At 47.7% G+C, this 19,445-nt stretch overlaps 1 protein-coding gene across 1 annotated transcript in view; it reads left to right on the forward strand.

The window, feature by feature from the left end:
• Positions 1-236: 236 nt before the first annotated feature.
• Positions 237-19,445, forward strand: part of PKP1 (plakophilin 1) — a 42,395-nt gene continuing 23,186 nt past the window's right edge. Inside the window, exons 1-3 of the mRNA XM_010118629.2 lie at positions 237-438; positions 7,576-7,676; positions 16,987-17,411. Of these exons, the coding sequence (XP_010116931.1) occupies positions 237-438; positions 7,576-7,676; positions 16,987-17,411 (728 nt within the window). The remainder of the gene's footprint in view (positions 439-7,575; positions 7,677-16,986; positions 17,412-19,445) is intronic.

Raw genomic sequence — 19,445 nt, forward strand, 5'->3', positions numbered from 1 at the left:
TGGGTGTGTGCAGGCAGGGCTGTATATCCAGTCTGGCAGAGGGTGTGCCTGCTCACACGCCGGGGAGCCGAGTCGGGAGCAGGAGCCCTGAGACACCCTCAGCTGGGGGACGTATGGCAAGGAGGGATTCGGGAGATTAACCCCAGCACGAGACGCGCTTGCTGTCGCCTTGTGTGGTGTGTGGTCTGGTGAAGTGCAGCCCCCTCTCCCCCCAGCCCCACGGTCTGCTTGCAGCCATGCTTCACTCTCCACTGAAAACAGCGTTGGCATATGAGTGCTTCCAGGACCAGGCCAGCTCCACTCTGGCTCTGCCCTCGGACCACAAGCTGAAAACCAAGGGCACGGGAAAACAGCGTGTCCAAGAGCAAGTGATGATGACGGTGAAGCGGCAGAAGCAAAAGTCATCTGTGTCGTCAAGCGTGGGCCACTCCAACAGAGGTAAAATCCCGCCGTGCTCTGGGGGGTCCCCTCTGGGGACAGAGCAGATGCTATGGGGTGCTTTTGTGGGGTTTTGTGTGTGAGGGACAGACCAGTTTGTGTCTCTTACTGGCTACCCCAGGCAGGGTGTGCCGAGGTTTCTCACACTGGATGGAAGAGTTAGGACAAAATGGGGAGCTGGATGCATCCACTGCTCCCGCGCTGCTCCACATCCCTGAGGTGCTTGGACATTGCATTGTGGAGCTATAACCTTTTGTTCCTCGGCTCTAAAGCTGCCTAACCTTTGCAAGTCCTTCCTCGACAAGCGTTCCCATGGTTGGAATCCTCCACCAGACCCATCCTCTCCTGTGGCTGGCCAGAGCTAACAGTGATGCTCTTCTGCTGTGCCGTGGGGCCGGGAGCTGGCCACAAGCTGGGGATCGGCTGTCTCCCGAGCATTGCGGCAGATGGAGAGCAGGCAGCTCTGCCTTCACACAGGACACAAACCTGAGCTCGGGATTTGCCTTTGAAGTTCCCAACATGTCTCCCATTTGCAGGCTAAGGAGTGTGGGAGCCTCTGGGACATGAGTGGTAAGAAGGAGATGAGTTAGGTGGAGAGATGTCCTTTTCTTACCACAGTGGCTTGTGTCGGTTCAGTGGAGATGCTTTGCAGCCCCCTCCATTTCGCAGATGGATAGAAAGGGGCGTAGGGGTCCGGGCAGCTCGTCCACCTCCATGCACTGAGTCTGTGCCATGAAGCAAGAAATTGGCTAAGTCCTGGAGCCAGGTTTCCTACTGGAAAACCTTCCTCTTTGGGTCAAGGCTTGGCAAATGGTTTTCTTCGCTGTCCTTGCACCTGGAGAAAGCTCATTTTGAGGTAAACCCCAGCTTTCCCCAGCTGAGAGCTGCGAACCCAGAGGGTTGCGACAGCTGCGGTGCAAAACGTTCTGGTTGTTGGAGCAGCTGCAGTGAGCTCACTGGCCTGGCTGAGGAGAGCCTGAGGTTTTTGGGGAGAGGGAGGTGATGGGGCTGGGACTGAACTGTTCAGAAGCCGCTGGAGTGAGCAGCATGTAGAGGGGTGTTTGCTGGAAAGTTGGATGTACTGGGCCAGTCTCTGCCACCTCTTTTGGGGACTATGGCTTGCCTGGCAGCTTCTCCAAGCTGGATCGTGAGGCTGAGTCCAGCGCTGGTGAGGTGTCATGGTTCAGACACACGTTTTGGGCTGGTTTACCAAAAGAAGCCGGGTGGCACTAGGCTGCTGGGTGGAGAGTGGAGGTGGTGCCCCCATAGGAACCATCCTGGCTGTACGCATAACAATTGCTGTGACGGAGGGAATAGAGCAGCTTCATGGCAGATAGCATGTGAAGTGACCCATGATGGGCATTGCCAGGAACAAATCTCTGTTTTCTCTTTTTTGTGTGTGTGTTTGTGGACATAGGCTCCAAGGGGTGGGTGGGGGACAGGGCAAGGAGAGCTTTCTTCTGCCAGCAAAATGGAAGACACAAATCTCCTCCTACCTCAGGAGAGTTTATTGCTTAAGGTGTTATGCTGCCAGACCTGAACAAAATAAAACACAAATCAGGACGAGACGAGAGGCTCTGGACGGGGATCGGGGCAGTGCCAGCCTCCCTTTCCAGAGGAGGGATGTTTCGAGGGGAAGCAAGCAGAGAGATGCCTCCTGCTGCTGCCCGTAGGCAGGAGGGAAGTGAGGCAGAGGGGGATTATTCTACTGGGAGAGGAGCCAGGTGAAACCTCTGGGAAATGAAAAAAAAGAAAAAAAGCAAATTCCAAAGCTGCCCGTCTCTGCTCGACAGGCTGAAGCTAAACCCCTCCTCCAGACACTTTTGGAAATGCCTGGGAATGGGAATTGCGTGGAAATGTGCAGCTCTGGTTTCTGTGTCCCAGGGAAGCTGAGTCACGTCCAGCTCCCAGGAGCTGCCTCCAAACACGGGGCTGAGGCCGTCCTATTCCCACCGTGGGGAGGTTGGCCAGCACAACGGTGCTGATGGCTGATTCACCCCAGCAGCTGCTCTCTCAGTGCATTTCTGGACGGAATCCGAGAAGGGCAAGAGGTTTCCATTTATTCTCAGGCTTTTCTCCTTATCTGAAACCTGAAAGAGTCAGGCTAAACCGTCAAGGGTCGATTGTTGCTGCTGTTGATTCAAAGGTTAGCTGAGCAGACCTAATGAGAAGCATGAATGTTTCCTACAAACAGGCTACATGGGTCTGCCAGGCATGGATGCCTCCCTGTTCAAATATTCCTCCAACACCAGCTACCTGCATTGCCCTGTGAATTCTCAAAGATGCTCCTCAAAGGCAGCACAAGCTGGAGAATTCATGAAGCCCCTTATAAACATTTGAGTGCTTTGTTTGCTCTGCGGCTAGACAGTTTCCTGCCTGTGCCTGGTTGGCTCTTGGTCTAGGTCCAGCCAACTCTTGCTGTACTTTGATCTATGGTTTGAGCAGGAGCTGCAGCACGACACAGAGCTTGCCTCAGCTTCAGGAATGCGTGCACCTGTGTATGTAGGGTGAGGAGGATGGACATGGGCACCTCTTGCATGTAATAGGGATGGGCGTTGTTGTATCCCATAACTGGAGTTTCTTCAGAGGGTCAACAGACATTCCCTCAATGTCCTGCTAATTGATGGACGCATAAAATTAGTTGGTTATTTGGAAGTCAAGACATTATGGCCACTCTCTGAAGATCTGGTGTCACCCAATATGTGCACAAGCCACAGCAGGGCAAGGTGATCCATCTGGGCTCTAACTGGTGTGCACTGGGGTGGGGCAGTGAGCAGAAATCAGTTGCAAGCAGCATAATCCTTCATCCATAGTGGGGCCTTTTTTCAGCACAGCAGGTCCGGGTGTTTCCAAGGATGGCTGCGGAGTTTTGGGTCTGTGGGGTTTGCCCTAGGGCATATCTGCTCTTCTCACATGGGAACAGCTAACTGGATAGTTCCCTCTGAATTTGCGAGTAATGCAAATTTCCAGGGAAAATGAACTTCAGTGGCATGGCAGGAGAAAAGGCCAAGCCAAGCCGAACCAGCTCCTCATAGCCAACAGCGTTAGTCTGCAAAGTCCTCTGGCTAAAGAAAAGTTTTGCCAGCGACTCGTCACTGGCTGGCAGGGTATAGCAGGGAGCAGAGATCTGAGGAAACCCAACGGAGTGTCGGATCCAACAACAACTGAGTGGCGTATCCAACTGTCTCATGGCTGAGCTGTGATTTAGAGGTTTGCTACGCTGGCTGTGGCTGAGAGGGGAGAAATCCCACCTGGCTCTAATGGGACCCCACCTAGCTCTAATGGGGGTCATTACTCTGATGTGAAGGGAAGAGGAGATTTTGTGGATAGTAAGCCTTTTGAAGATTTACAGCATGAGATGATTCACTGAAAGCCATCTGCCCTTCCACAAACCTTAGATTACTAGTGCAGAAAACATACCAAAACCCTTTAGGTCATAGGCCAGAAGGCAGGAATGAAGCTCGGTTATTCCTGCAAGAATATCCACTTTTGGGATTTCACTAACACCTCTCTCGTAGGAGGCATCCAGGCTTTGCCTTGTGCCTCCCACAGGCCCTCTTCTCTTACAACGTTTTTCCTATGTTTAATCATCCTTATTGTTTTAAAGCCGGGCATAGTTCATTATTTAACTCGTCTAGCCTGCACTACCAGTGACTGGTTCTTGTCTTGACTTTCCTTGCCACAGATTAATATTTATTAACGTGCATCCATTTCCACACTGCTCCCTGTTAGCTTTATGTGTCCGGCTGAAGTCTTTCACTCTCGGGCTTGAAAAATGGCACTTTTAACACAAATTTCCTCCTTGCCACCAGTGTCTCAGATTCAAGGGATGTAAAGTTGCCTTTGAAGAAAGTAGATAACGCATCAAGCAGAGGCAGATTGGGTTGGATGGAAGTCTCACTTTGCTCTGCAGTGATCCATAGCATCCATAGAGAGGAGGATGAGGGCAAGGCACGCATGGAGTGAAGCTCTCGGTGATTAAGTGTAAGATCTTGCAATCCTTACCTGTTGTAGTCAGTTTTCACCCTTGTGAAGTGTCCCACTGAAGTTAAATGAGATTTTAGATTGACCAAGTGTTGAAAGAAATGCCTTGGGGGAATGACAATTAGGGAGTCGAAGAGGGGTCCCTACGACACCCAGCCAGCACCTCAGTGGGACTTTCTGCCCACAGCCATGGTCGCTGGGAGGCTGTACTTCATCTGAGTGATTCTCATCCATGTCTTTTCCTCCTCTGTCCCATCTATTATCTACTACTAATACAGAGGTTTTAACTTTCTCTGTGTTTGTCCAAGTGCAAGTGGGCACTTCAGAAACCTAAACAGCTGCTTGGATGACAAACAATGAGACACAGACATATGGACATAGCAAGAAAAAAAAGCACCAGGGAAGCATCTCTTCCAAGCAGCATTTCCACCATCTGCCAAAACATTTTTTTTTTTCAGTAAATAGTCTGGTTTTATCCCAGATTCTTGGGACCTGTGACCAGCTGGGTGTGGTCTTTACCCTTGAGGTGGCTGAAGAGAGGAATATCCTTCCTCTCCCAGAGGGACGGTGATACACCTCCAAGCTGGCTCTCAAGATGAACCAGGCAGAGAAGTGTCTAAACTTGCAGGACTAAACAAAGATGATGTTTTCTTTAGCCACCTCCATCAGAAAATCCCCAGGTTCTTCCTGGCCTTCAGACTGAGCTCCCCCAAGCAATAAATCACAGTTGCGTGGCAGCAGGAGAAGCACCTTCTCCAACCAGCAAGGCAGCTTCAAAATGCCTTGAACATTTGAGGTTATAAATAATTACATATTTGTATGCTCTTATGTACAAGTTATTGGAGGTGAAGGCAACTCTACAACAACTGAAGAACATAAGCTTGCATAAACTGCCTGGTCTTTTGAATTTGGCCATGTAGCAGTGAATTTATACAAGAAAATCAAAGATGTGCCTAAACTGGCTTATTTTTGGTGTCTCCTTGCTCAACTCTGAAGTCTTTAGTGCAGTGCACGGCAAGAATGCATGCTGAAAGGAAAAGCATGGTCCCCAGGGAGGACTGGTCAGATTAACCTGTGAGTCATGTCCAGAAACCCTTTCCTCCAACTGCTCACTCACAGTGTCAGGAAAACGCTCCCAGGTGCTACTGCCTGCATTGACATGATGTTTGCACAGAATAAGAGATTCGCTGTAAGGAGGAATTCCCAGGATACTGTTGTCAGGGGATTGTTTTATCTTTATGCTCAGCAGAACTATTGTCATTGGCCAACTGTCCCCTGGTGAATCGCCTGGCCCAAACTCACCATTTCAAGCTCTGCTTCTGCTGAAGCCCAACACTATGTCCTGATCTGGAGTTTCTAGGAAATCCCAGGGTGGGGAGGGAAGCACAAGGTGAAGGGCACAGCTGAATTGTATCTCCCACTGCATGTCGATGGCCATTTTCTTGCCTTTTGAGGAAGTTCTGTGCAACTTATTACATGTGGAGCAATCGGAGCTGGAGAGATGTTAATAGGGAACAATGTCCACCAAGGGTCTAGAGTATGGAAAACAAAATCCTGTGGTTTTCTGCACAAGTCTATGTCTGTGAAACTACTCCGCCATAGCTTACTATGCATTCAGTGATGTTCTTCAGATGCTACCATCCTCGCAGTCTTGCTCCTTTCTTGTTGACAACAGAAAGCAAATCTCATTATTTATACTGCATCTACGGGAATCATCTTCCTGAGAAAATGCAAGAATTTTTCGCCACGATCCCAATCACCATAACAGGTTCTGGATGCCTCAGGCAAGGCAATAAACTAGATTTATTCCAAGGATCAGTGGCTATAGAAGACCTGAGTGGCTTCAGGGCCTTTGTGGTCGAGCTTATCCAGTTTATCTACGCGATGAGTCTTATCAAACAATCAGAGAGATTAGGGTATTTCTGACATTACCCACCAGTTTAGGTGCATAACGTAAGACAGGTAAGTCCTGATTTTGTACTTTGTTAGACATTCAGAGCTTCCCCTGGAAGTTAATTGGAGTGTAGAGTTTGCACTTCCTCATAACGGGACTTGAGATGCCACAATTATTGAACAGTTTTGAAAATGAAAGTTAAATGACCCTAAACTCTTTTGGACTATCTGAAGGGAGTTAAGGGAATTCCAGCACAGAAAGAGATCGATTCACTTCATTTTTTTTCTTGTAGTGATGAATGCAGCATTGAGTAAAATACTTCTAGGAGGAATCCAAAGAGTGCACTGCCAAAGGTTACTGGTGAGAGACAACTGGAAGAGCTTTTAGTAGAGCTGGGATAGGTAAATCCAATCACTCTGAATAAAACACTGAGAAATAGTAGAAATGGCTGATGACTCCCTCCTGATCCAAGATATTTGCAGTTTTACAACAGGTGTCTCAGATCTAGTCTCACGTATCTTCCCAGTGGCCCAAAATAATGATGGATCATAATACATTTTCAGGAAAAAAAAGCACAAACTCACAGCCTAATCTTTTGGAGACTGCTGATGGAAATTCAAGGCACTGCAATCAAGTTTTTTGCTGTTTGACTATTTCAGATCCCCAGGTGTTAAATAAACTTGATCATCATGTACCCATCATGTTTGTTATTTGCTATTTATTGAATTTAGCAAGCCTTGCTCAGGCTGCTTCTGTTGATGTGATTGTTAGTATTCAGGGCAGGAAAGCCAGACTGGTGAAAGGTTCAGGGGTGAGTTTTGTCTTCAGAGAAAAGGCAAAATTTATTTACCTGCAAGGGAAGTGTGTTCCAGGTTCAGACCTTCCAGGATGTGTAGCACAAAATATCATCCAGTTCTTCTCATAGCAAAAACCTAAGATGCTGGCCCGGTCTCTGACCATGTCTGCTATTGTCTGCTGTAGATTTTATAGCACTTGGTCTTTTGTGCTGAAAACCTTAGGCTATTGCTTGTGATCTGAGGGCTGGAGTTTTCAAGAACCCTTCTGGAATGAACATCTTCTATGAGCTGCCTGTAATGGCAAGGGCTCAACTTACTGCCTGTCCTTCCTACGTTCTGTTAAGGTCTCTAACTCTGTGGGTCTTCAGTAACTAAACTCACTGGAAAAAAAGAGCCCTGCACTCTGAAGGGATGCCTACTGGGACCGCTTTCACCTGCTGACCATGCTTTTTCTGTTTACAGGTTCCATGTACGATGGTTTAGCTGATGGTTATGGCTACGGGACATCCCGGGGCAGCTATTATGCCAAAACCCAAGCAGGAAACAGCAGCTGGGGATATCCGGTAAGAGACTCTTTTATCTGGGAACTGTGGCATACTTTTGAGGTAACCTGTACAGAAAGCAACCTCTATCAGGAGTAGCCATGTAGTAAGGTCATAGCACTTCAGAAACTTGCCCGAGAGAGACTATGCATGGCCATGGCTATCTTAGAAAGTAATTCAATGCAATGGAAGAGGGTGATCATGGACCACATATCTATGTTGTATGTGGTTGGGCATTTTACTGCGGACAAGATTTAGTTTGGTTTTGTGGATTAATATCCACATGGCACAAGAGATTTGAAGCTCTCTGAAGGATCAGTCATGGGTTCAGACTTCTACAACTCAGTTCAAGTTTGGAGCACATCCATGCTCACCTGGAACAGTTTCCATTTTTATTGCCGTGTACCAAAACTTCTCTGTGAACAACATGAATGTGGTTGAGTGGTGATGATCAGTGGGTTTGCATTATAGCTGTGTTTCTATTCCCGATCTCAATGCCAGTGCAGACCCTTTTCAGATGTTCTCTGAGCTTGGAAAAGAGGTAGTCCACTTCTCCCATAGTGATTTCCAAAGAAAATATTAGATTGCCAGAAAAAAAAACCACAGTACTTGTCTTTGTGCAATCTGAGTTTATAAATCCCACCGAGGTCCTGGTCTTGTCTGGTGAGAGACTCTTGGTACACTGGAAATCACTCCAAACCTCTCCATTGTCTACTGGGACAACCTGTGCTCATGTTGCCCCTCCACCTCAGATCTGTATTCTGTTCTTCCTCAGTTTTCATCAGCTATAAAGTAGAAAGGAGCAATTCACAGATCTGTGATTTGAATACAGGAAAAAGACCTTTCAACAGCTCTGGGACTGTAAAGCAGCTCCCTGGCCACCATCAAAGGGTTGAACCAGGAAAGGTGCTTATGTTGGCTTCAAGCACACAGACAGAGGTTTGAAGCTTTTCCTGGTGGTTGCCAGATCCTCTGCCTGTTCATAGCATCAGCATTCCGCAGCTTCAGAAAGATTTATCTGTCGTCTGTCTTAATGGCCTTGGTGTAGTATGCTTGCTTCAAGGCAGCGATGTCACTTGCCAGGTTTGTATCACTGGGCTTGCTGCCTTGTGCATGTTCAGTAGGAAGGACTGGAAGCACTGGCGTGTCTTTGAAATTTTTATTTACAGACTGTCTGTTGACTTGTTTCAATGTCCTTTGCTTAGCTGATTAAATTCCAGACAGTGGTGTTTCTGTGACTGGATGGAGCAGAGGTCCATCCAGTCAACTGTCCCATCTAAGGCAGTGATGGGTGCCTGTGGAAGGGTCTAAGCATAGTAAGCAGGCAGTGATGCATCTCAGAGTGTTTTTGTGGCCACCAGGAATTTGCAACTGGGGGACCTCCTGAGCCAGAGGTGGAGTGTCTGAGCTTCATAAATCATGGAATCATTGAATGGTTTGGGTAGGAAGGGACCTTTCAAGGCCATCCAGTCCAACCCCCCTGCAAGGACCAGGGACATCTCCAACCAGATCAGGTTGCTCAGAGCCCGGTCCAACCATTCAAATTCAACAAGTCAAATGATTGTGATTTTTTTTTCAATGATATATTGCTGTTTGTCTATTGTGATTCCTTAATGGAGTTTGTTAGGCTTTGTTAGGCAAAACTGCTCTGTTCCAACCATTCCAGTAGTTTCTAGCCGGTCTTCTGTTGTTGTTGTTAAAGAGAGAGGAAGCTCTGCAGTTTCTGCTCCAGCTCATGCTCATGCTGGAAAGGTGGTACTGCAGCTAATGTTGCTAGTGTGTTTAATTTTGTTCATTCCTGATGTTCTTCCCATCTTCTGGACAAACACTAGGTAGTTAGAAACATGACTGGCTGTTGGGGATTTCAGTCCTGCAATGCTGGTGTTCTGGTCAACAGCTCGCAAGATGACTGCAAAGATCAGGGCCTCCATTAGGCACCACAGAGCACCGTGGACACAGCAGTTCCGTCACTTCTGGTTGACCATGGACTTGCGCAGCTCATGGCTTTCCTCTGAAAGGCTCTTCTGCATTTACTGATGAGGGAAGGTCTTTCTCCAAACCTAAATGTCTTACAAGCCTTTCGTTCTATAAATTTTTGGTAAAGGTCTTCAGGACCTGGGCTATTTTAGAAAAAGGGACTGGGACATGGGAAGGATTCACAGTAAAATTTGCCTTACGTAATTGTGTCTATCTGAAAATCAGCCATTTAGTCTTAACAAGTTGTCTAGACTCCTCCCATAGCCAACAAAGAGAGAGCTACGAGGAGGTGATTCATCTCCTCTATCTTGGAGATCTGTCAGGTCAGGATGAATCAGCCCGTTTGGATGCCTATCTCCTTCCACTGGCAGCTGGATCGGAGCAGTCACCTAACAGGTAGATGGCTGCACTTAGGGGCGATGAGTCCCAAGTGCCATTGGCACATTGGAACATATAACCTCAAGCCTAAATCTGCTTAACAAGCTTAACAGACATCATACTCCTCAACCACACTGAGGAACCTCCATTTTGCTTCTCCCAGAAAGGTATTATAGGTTTAGATACATCCACAACCAGCCTCCAGCTTGGGTTACCTTTAACTTCTGTCTACTGTCCTGTGTGAAGCCCGTGCAGGTTCTAGGCATTCTGAAAAAAAAAGAAAAAGTTTCTTATTTGTAATCCCTGGGTTGTAAGAGATGAAAACAAAGATAAAGCAAATCTAATTTTGAAGGCAAAATTGCTTTTGGACAAAATTGGACTTCTTTCCAGCTGGAGCTGGTGCTGTGAATGTTTCTGAGAAGTTGGAAAGTCCTTTGAGATGCACAGGCAAATTCAGATATTTCAGAGGACTGATCCAGTATAGCAGTCAGGAAAATTACTTACTCTTCATACTTCTGGAGTTTAAAAGGTGTAACAGGCAATCCATGTCCATGTTGCTGCTCCACAGCACCTGCAACTTAGACATTGCTCTGAGATTGCCTTAATCGAAGGCATTTCCTTAGATGGTGGCTCTAAATGACAGGAGGAATTCTGTCTCACCCATAGCTCTTAAAAACTATTATTCCTGACTTCCTCCTTTTCTCTTGTTTTGTGTCCTCTTGGAAATGTCAAGCTTTTTGCTTCTGAGTTTTCTTCTTAACCTGATAATGCTGATGTTAAAATATTAGAGCAAAAGAAACGATAGATCACACTTCTGACTAAGACCATTGGTTTCCCCATTATTAAAGACTACTTTCTGTTTATTCCTCTTGTGGAGAGCCTTGTTTGTAGCATGACTGTGACTAGCATTGCAATGAGTACCTGCTCATTATCGGTGTAGGGGTGAAGTCCCCAGTCCTGTTTGCACAGTGACCACGGTGGGATGCAGTAACCTTTGTGACTGCAAACCTCTCTGTGTTAGGTGATCTTTCAGTCTGGGTGCTGTTGAGCCCAGAAAGCCCTTAGAGACATTTGTCACCCCACGGACAATGGGAGTTATGTTCCTAAAGCCATCCGACCGCAGGAGCTGGCTATGCTGTGTCCTGGCTGGTTTAAGTCCTGAGCCGTGCCTGAGGTGCCACAGAAGGTGAGTGGTGACCACGATTTACACAGACAAACCCAAGGGAGGTTTAAGTAAGCTATACTGGGCACCTAGAGCAGCGCAGTCACGGCAGGAGAAGTCTCAGCATGAGCTGCACCCTTGACTCTGACAGATTAATACCACCCCAAAAATGGGATCTGTTCATCACTGGGCTCAAAGCTGCCGTCACAATCCGGTGGCCCGTGGGTTGCAAAGAGCATGCTGTTCACCCCAACGGCAGGCACAGCCAAATCCTGACCGCCAAGGGAAGGCAGTTTGTGGAGCTGGGATGCATGCCATCAGCAAAGACTCAGGTTCCTAGGTCCTGTGTCTGTCAAGACGACACAGCATCAGGACAAGGTGTAGAAGCACACTTGACCTCTCCGTGCTGCTGCTTCCACAAGAAGGAAATACACCAGCACGATGTGTGCGTAAGCCACAGTGTGCCCACAGCGGCACTGCCCCGAACAAGGTGCAAATAGGCCCCTGGTGTGCTGGGTAGGGGAGGAGGTGCACCTCGGATGTTAGGGTGCTCTGCCTCCAACACAGTGAGCAGATCATCATCTTCACGGAGCTGGCCTCAGCTTGGGGCTTTCAGTGAGCAATATTTCTGAGAGCAGCGCTGCTCCCAGTCCAAGGAATACTTGGTATGTCTGACGTTGCTCCAATTAAAGCAGTTAACTGAGCTGGACCCTGGCACATAGCAGCTGGGGACCAGTGGCTACTGGGCCACAAGCGCTCACCACTGCTTCCCTCAGGCAGCATCACTGGGGCCTTGGGGTCAGTGCTGCACTGGCCCACACAGCTCAGTTTCTGTAGCAGTTATGTCCGTTATGGCACCAATGAGAAACACGCACTTTGGTGATCCTTCTGCACTAGACACCGTATGTAGATTATTAAACAAATGTTCTCTGTGGGAGAAAGTTGCAGAGCTTTCTCTCCCAAATGCCTGATCTGCATGAGAGGTGCTCGCCACGAGACAGGAACACTCGCTGCTCTCCCTGGCTGGCTTTGCCTCTGTGGATAAAAATCTCTCATCATCAGTGGGAGCTTTGTTCCATACAGATTTCAGGACAAAATTTGTCATTTGCTATGATGAGACATTCAAGTTTAAAAGAATTCCAGAAATAGATTAATTTGGGCAAGCTTATCAAAGAAAACAAAGATTTATAGTTGTTGCACATCATTGCTCAGTCAGTTTTGCAAGAAGCTTTATGCTTTGGAGTAGCAAGTTGGACATTACATTCCCTGGCCAGAACAAACTAGCCCATCAAGACCTAACTCTCAGATGAAAAAGCATACAGAAAGGCAGCACCCAGGAGAGGTGGGAAAGAGCATTTCAGAAATAGATAAACAATATATTTGCTGGTTTTGCAATTTTTCTCCCTGCAATGGAGTGTGTAGCAGGCAGCAGCTAAAGCATTTCGCAAGTAGCATCAAGAGTTTTCCCCACCCATCACTCAGGGTGGGACGCTGTCATGTTGCATTGCCTGTGCTTTGCCCTCCAGCCTGGGAGAAACCTGCTCCTGACGTGTTTATACGGAGTCCTTTACTTCTTTCTCTGTCTGCTGCTCTAGAAACAAACAAATTGCAAGGGAAAAAAATTAGAGCTAGGTAATGAACTGATCGCGTCCTCAGATGCAGAAGTCAGAAACACCCAGTTATCTGGGAGGGCCTCCAACATGGAAAGGCAGCACTGAGATGGGAGTGTGATTCCTGGGGCTGGTGCGCCTTGCTCTGAGCCTCTGCTTCTCTGGAAAGCGGGAGGAGGAGAGGGACTTTTCCTGTGAAACAGAAGGAAAAAGTAGAAACAGACTCACGATCAATGACTGGGATAATGCCATGTTGACTTTCTCTCTAGCACCAGTTGTATTCCAGCTGAAATAAGAGGTTAAAGATATTTATTTACCTGTCCTGTGTGACTGTTGGATATTCCAATAGATATTCCTGAAAGGGTCCCATATTGCACGCTGGGCACCGGTGATCCACAAATGTTTATCAATGTACAGGCAGGTCTTTGCTGCTGCCAGTGAAGGAGAGCACTGACACGAGCACCTGCACGCTATCAGTGCTCATCTTCGCCGTCTTTCCTCCCCGTGCCTCCCCTCCTTGTTTTAATATGAATGAACGGCTCCCAAGGCTTGGCCTCAGACATACAGGCACGTTTCACATTAGGGAGGAGAAGTTTGGGCTAAGATTCAGGATGTCAGCGTTGCCCGGCTGCACATGAGCATCCTCCTGCATCCTGCCACCGCAGGAGACTGCCAGTGCACGATGGTGTCTGGCTGCAAGGAGAGTCCTACCAAGCTGCCCTGACTTCTCAGGTCCCACGGGGAGAAGGTCCCATGGTTTCCAGACCTTGCAGCATAGAGGGAATCACTGTTTTCTGTCTCCACCTCGCTTTGAAGGACTTCCTTGTCTCCTCCAGATTCCTCCGCACTCCTAAAGGGAGGAGGTGTGGACCTGGCCCACCTCCCCCCTGCAAACACCCACAAGCAGTGGGCAGATGCGATTCAGAGTGTTAGGAAATCTGGGTGGTTTATGAGGTTTGAAGGCGAGAGGTTGATTATTTCCTTTCACTAAACTATTCTACATAGGGAAAGCTCACTCTACACACATAATGGCATCAGCAGAAGTTACCAGATTGTTGTCAGGTGGCTCTTTAAACCACAGACTGTGTAATAGCATCACCTTCACCTTCAGAGATGACATCTCTTCTCCAGATGGAGGAGTGCGTTGCTTCTGCCTTGCTGTGCATCCTATCTCACTGATTGCTGCATCCAGCGAAGAGATAACAACGCGGGGAACTCCATCCCCTTGGCCACGCTTGCTCCAGTGTTGGAAGCGACGGTCTCTGACTTAGCGTGGTGAATGTCTGAAACGGGGACATAGGTTTTAGTTTGAGAGCTGCTCTGAAGGCACAGACATGGCACTTTGCGGAGATCAAGAAACGATCAGGTGAGCTACGCCTGTGCAAGGATTCGTAGAGACTCATTGGCGAGCAGGTCTGAAATCCGCTGAAGCGGGTAGGAGACTCCTCATCGATTTGGAGGCTTTGGATCAGGCTCTTGCTGCAAAGAGGAATTCTAAGATACCAATTAGGTCCGTGCCACTTGAAAGAGATTAAAATGGGCTCAGCCAAGCATCTGGTAGAATCAGCAATAAAAGTCATGCACTGACTTTGGTAATGAGCTTCACATCACACGGGAACTATTTTCCCATGAGTTTGCAAAAGGCTTCCCCGCCCTGCCAGGACCTGCACTGACTTGCTGCTCAGGGCTCCCTGTGTTGCAGAAAGATGTCTTTCCAAACAGACAGCCACTTTGCTTCACCCGTCTCAGAGCTGGCGAGAAAGAGGACAATGCTATACGCCACTATAAAACACGGCAGGAAATACAGAATTGATAATTCTGTGTCTACAATCACAGACACACTCACGCCTTCACCCGTTCTGCTGGCAGAGAGCCCATGTGAGCGCACCGGAGAGCAAACGACAGCTCTAGATAAATAGCAAGTTGGCTCTTCCATGGTTAACTGAAATGGTTTCAACAAATGCCCAGCGGCTCCACAGCTCTGCCAAGCCTCTGACAGCCCTACAGAATAATCCCAGCTTCCACTGACTCATAAAGAAAAACGACAAGGCTCACATCTAACAAGCTGCTGCTCGGTCCTGCAGCCAGCCACTGCCAGCGGCCAGCCCTGGAGTGGGTTCTGCCCAGGAAGATGAGGAAAAGATGAGGATGCTGTCACCCTTAGAAGGACATACTCATCAACAGTGGGGTAGATCTTGACTTCATGAAGAGTGGCTCTGCCAGTGCTGCGTGCATGCTGCATCCAGAGCAAAACCAGGATTGAGAGACCCTCTGTGCATGGCCATCCTGGAAATTTCTGTGGGCTTGTCCTACTGCTAGGGGAGGCTACAAGAGTCATCACACTTACCCATGTGCCTCATCCTTGCTCTTCTTACTGCATGCAAATTCTTCTTCCAAACCCCTGGGAGCTCCACAGTGTGCACCAAACCTGTTACCTGCTGTGCTGCCGTACTAACAGGTTTTTTCTGTGTCCTCTGGACTAAACGCAAAGAGAGTTTGCTCCCCTTTTCTCCCCTTCCAGCAATTCACCTGTTTAGATGCAAACCTGCAGGATGAAAGTATGAAAACTACTTCAGAGTGGTGCCCAAACAACAGAGCGATCTGGGTATCGGTGTAGCTGGACTAAAGGGTTTCTTCTTATCCAGATGGCACACCTGCTAGGTGACCCCTTTTAAGTTTTTAGCCGTTACCTGTGCAACTCTCTGGGATGCAGCAGAGAGGATTCACTGCATTCCTGAAGATCAGTTTGGTAATGGAAATATTTGGCTTAATTAATTAACATAATGACAGTTTTGCAGAGTGTTGGAGACAGGAATGATGCTGAGTGTGCTCAGGGCTGGGATGAAGTGGGGGCAGAGCAGCGGGACTCAGGATGAGCCTGCAGAGGATACCAATTTCTCTGTCATGTGATGTTTCCAGGTTAGGAAATACAGATTTTTTTTTTTTCAGTGACATGGACTATTGCACCAGGCACAGGCTTTCCACACCTTGAATCTTCATGGAAATAATAAGATGCCAGTGTGGACTTTTCTCTCCCAGCCCAAGGGATCCTTGGCTGGCTTTTGCAGAAAGAGGTCTCAAAGTACCGCTACTTAAAGTTAGGTGAGAAAAAAAAAACCTTAGCCCAACAAGAAACCATGGATGAGCTTTCCTGAGATAAACCAAAGGGGGATGGGGAAGGCAGTTTTGTTCTTTAGTTCTTTTTCTGCATGTTTGCTCTGTTTGGACATCTGTTTGCCAGGGTCATGAAGGGGGTGCAGTGGAAAAAATCGATATCAAGGGGCAAACAGTGCTACAACAGCTTTATTTATTTTCCTTTCTGGAGTACACACCTCAGTGACTTGTCTCTCACTTGGATACAACCTTGCAAGCTTCCAGGTGCCAGCCTTGACATCCAGAAGGTTTAATATTGGAAAAGAATATTGGATTCAATCCTGGTGTTCTTTGGTACAGACAAATTTGTACAGACAGATCTGGAGGACTTTTAGTAAAATGGTGAAGATATTTTGAACTGACAGCAGGCCAGCTAAAGCCATTTTTTTTTGTTTGATTAGTTGCAGATGTTTCTTTTACTGTCTTTTATCCTTTTTTTTTTTTTCCTGCTTTCTGGCTTAGTCATCTCCATTGTTATTGCAGATCCCCCATTGTTCTCAGAACATCCCATTATATGAGCTGATGCTACACACCTTGTAACTCATAAACATATTCATTGTCTCCACTTGTTTCCTGGCACAATGAGATTCAAGGATCCCTTCTTACTGATTTTTCACTCCCTTTACTCCCTTCTTAAGGAGCTTATAGATGGAATGGGAACAAAATAGCATAAGGAAATTAAAAATAAATGCAGGCATTATTCGCTGTGATGGCAAGAGATGTGATGTGAGCTCCTCTAAGTACAGGTTGGGTTAGACCCCAAGTGTTAGAAAGAAGATACTTTCTCTAATGCCGGGGTCCTATTTGGGCTTTCAGTTCTGCTTTCAAGCTCCTGGATTCCACATCCTGGTCACCAGATTTCAAGGGAGGGTTTGCCACCTTTGTAAGGGCTGCAGGTGGGCTAACCTCCCGTAAATTTGAGGCCACGAAAATATCTAAGAGGTATAGGAGTTTGGTAGCCATGACACCCATGCAGGAGTGGGTTTGCCAATGCTGATCTACAGCTCAACTCTTTCCTAATGTTTCTGTCTCCTGTTTTCTCATTGACCAGCTGTACAATGGGACCCTGAAGCGGGACGTAGAGAACAGGCGCTACAGCTCGTACAGCCAGATGGAGGGCTGGGGCAGCAAGCACTACAGCAAGGCTGTCTGCAGCCCCGCCAGGGCCGGCAGCGACTACTGCTTTGTGCAGAACATCAAGAGCAGCCGAAGCGAGCCCGACCTCTACTGCGAACCGCCCCGGGGCACACTGAGGAAGAGTCAAGTGGGGGGCCGGGCGGAGCACAAGACAACCTTGAACCGCCAGAGCATCTACAGCAGCTGTAGCACCCAGCAAGGAACTACCAGGACAAGTAAAAAAATGCCAGCACGGGCTCTCTCCTGTCCCTCGAGCAACAAGCCTGATGTGGTCTACGCCCAGCCCATGATGAGCTGCAAGCAGGACGCGGTTTATGGACAGGCTCAGTCCAGCTCCAAGTAAGTCTGCTGCTGAGTAAATGTAGACACCTGCTGTGGAGGTCTGTCCATCAGAGCTAGTCACCTGAGCTGCTGTATAGCGCCTGGAGATCTGCTCACCAGTGCACGCTGCGCTTAATCGCATCTGCAGCGGAGTCTAAAGTGGGTCAGATGAGTCACACTCTTAAAGGGCTTATTTATTTTCATGGGCTACAGAGGGAAACCAATATGAGTGGCTCAGTGTACGCATCTCTGCTGTAGCTGTGTTATGTTGGGTGACATGATCTCCCAGCCTCCGTGGTGGTATTAGCTGACAGCATCTTTGCAAGATGAGGGTGGGGAGATGAAGAGCGGAAAGCCTGGTGTGCAGTTTGAGTGCCTCTCCTGGCTGTCACATTGCTTTGATTTTGTAGAAAACAAACCTAAAAGATCTGCTAATTTTGAAGGAGTTGGTTCCTGAGGGTTTGACACAGAGCAGAGCTGAGAACCCGCTGAACAGTCGTATTTACCCCTCTGTCTTTCCACCCAGCCCTTGCTTCATTTGCCCAAAAGGTCTGAATTGGGTTCCAGAAAAGATTGAGTTGGAAATTGAAATAAATACCCTGGTTGGAATAATTTACCTAGCCAGGAAAGAGGAGGGAACAGAAGCTGTTCAATTCATTCCTCTCCAGAGCATCCAGTCCCATTGAGGTTAGGGATTACGCAAGGGTGGAGGATGGTCCTTCATGTCTCAGTTAGCATCAGGTCCCTTCTTGTAAATGTTGCCTATAATGATAGGCTATGTAAAACACACCAGTGAGTTCAAATATTCCCAAGCTGAGGTATCTCTGCAAGGCAGCAGAGCTCTCACTAAAAAAAAAAAAACCTACTGGGGTTTTGATGGCATTGTAGTGATGTTGCTTCAAAGCTGCCCTGATGCTGATGGCTACGCTGCCTCCAGCTCTGGAGCACCAACTATATTCTGCCGTAGTCTTGGAAGAGATTTGATCTGCACAGACCATAGCCTTGTAAGACGGCAGTTTGCATGTTTTGAACTGCAAAACGTTGCAGTTCAAGGTTGCAGTGTTTTATTGGTCTGGAGAAGGAGGATCTGTGTCTTCTGCAAGTGTTCCCAGCAGCTACTGCAGTGCCATTGCTGCATCACTGTTGTACAGGGCCAGCTCTGCACCAACCTAGAAGTTACAACAACTCCCAGGCAGACGTGGCAGCTTGTCACACAAACTCTAGAAGCTCCTGAGCTCATTCCTGATGGTCCCTAGTCCAAAGGAGATTTTTCACACTGTAGCACAAGCGTGAGACTAATTAACAGGGCTCATAGCCTTTGTCATGACTTCCACCAAAACACTGAGATTGTTGAGCCCTTGACCCAAGGCATGATATAGATATTGAGAAAATCCCGCCTCACAGTCAGCAGCGTGAGCCAAATCATGCCCTTTTTCACATCTGAATGTTGATTTCCAAATTTCTCTGGCTAATTCTCTGCTCAGCCTCCCTAATTTTGTATTGAGCAGAGGAAGTATATCCCAGAGTGTGCATGCCAAGAAATGTCACTCATTAGCATGTTGCCATGAAATACTAGTTACCCCTGTGCCCAGTTACTTCATGTTTAACATATGTAAAATTAGCCCTGGCCAACTTGGAGCACCAGTGGCATTGGCATGCTGCTTCCAGAGGCTTTGTAATTCTTCTGGAATAGGAAACAGAAACGTTACATAAACTGGAAGTAACTTGTTCTAGGGAATTTCTGACTAAAGACTATAAAAGTGTAGTGGGAGGGATGACAGAATTACTAAACATGGGACTGCAGCTGGCTTCTGCCTAGGGAAAATATTGCTTTTGAGAAGTCAGACCCGGGCAGGCAGGCTCTCTCCAAAGCAAGCCTTGCTCTGCACCGTGCAGTGCTCAAAACTGTAGACTTGGTCATTGCTTTGGAAAGGTCACTTCAAGAATAATGGCATTTTCTGAAGGGAAGGAGAACTGCTGCTGTGAGAGGAATACTCTCCAGCACTGGATGCCCTTTGGTTAGGGAGTGGCTCCATTTATACACTTCTCCTG

The sequence above is a fragment of the Chlamydotis macqueenii genome, chromosome 23, assembly GCF_036417535.1.
Source record: "Chlamydotis macqueenii isolate bChlMac1 chromosome 23, bChlMac1.mat, whole genome shotgun sequence".
NCBI lineage: Eukaryota > Metazoa > Chordata > Aves > Otidiformes > Otididae > Chlamydotis > Chlamydotis macqueenii.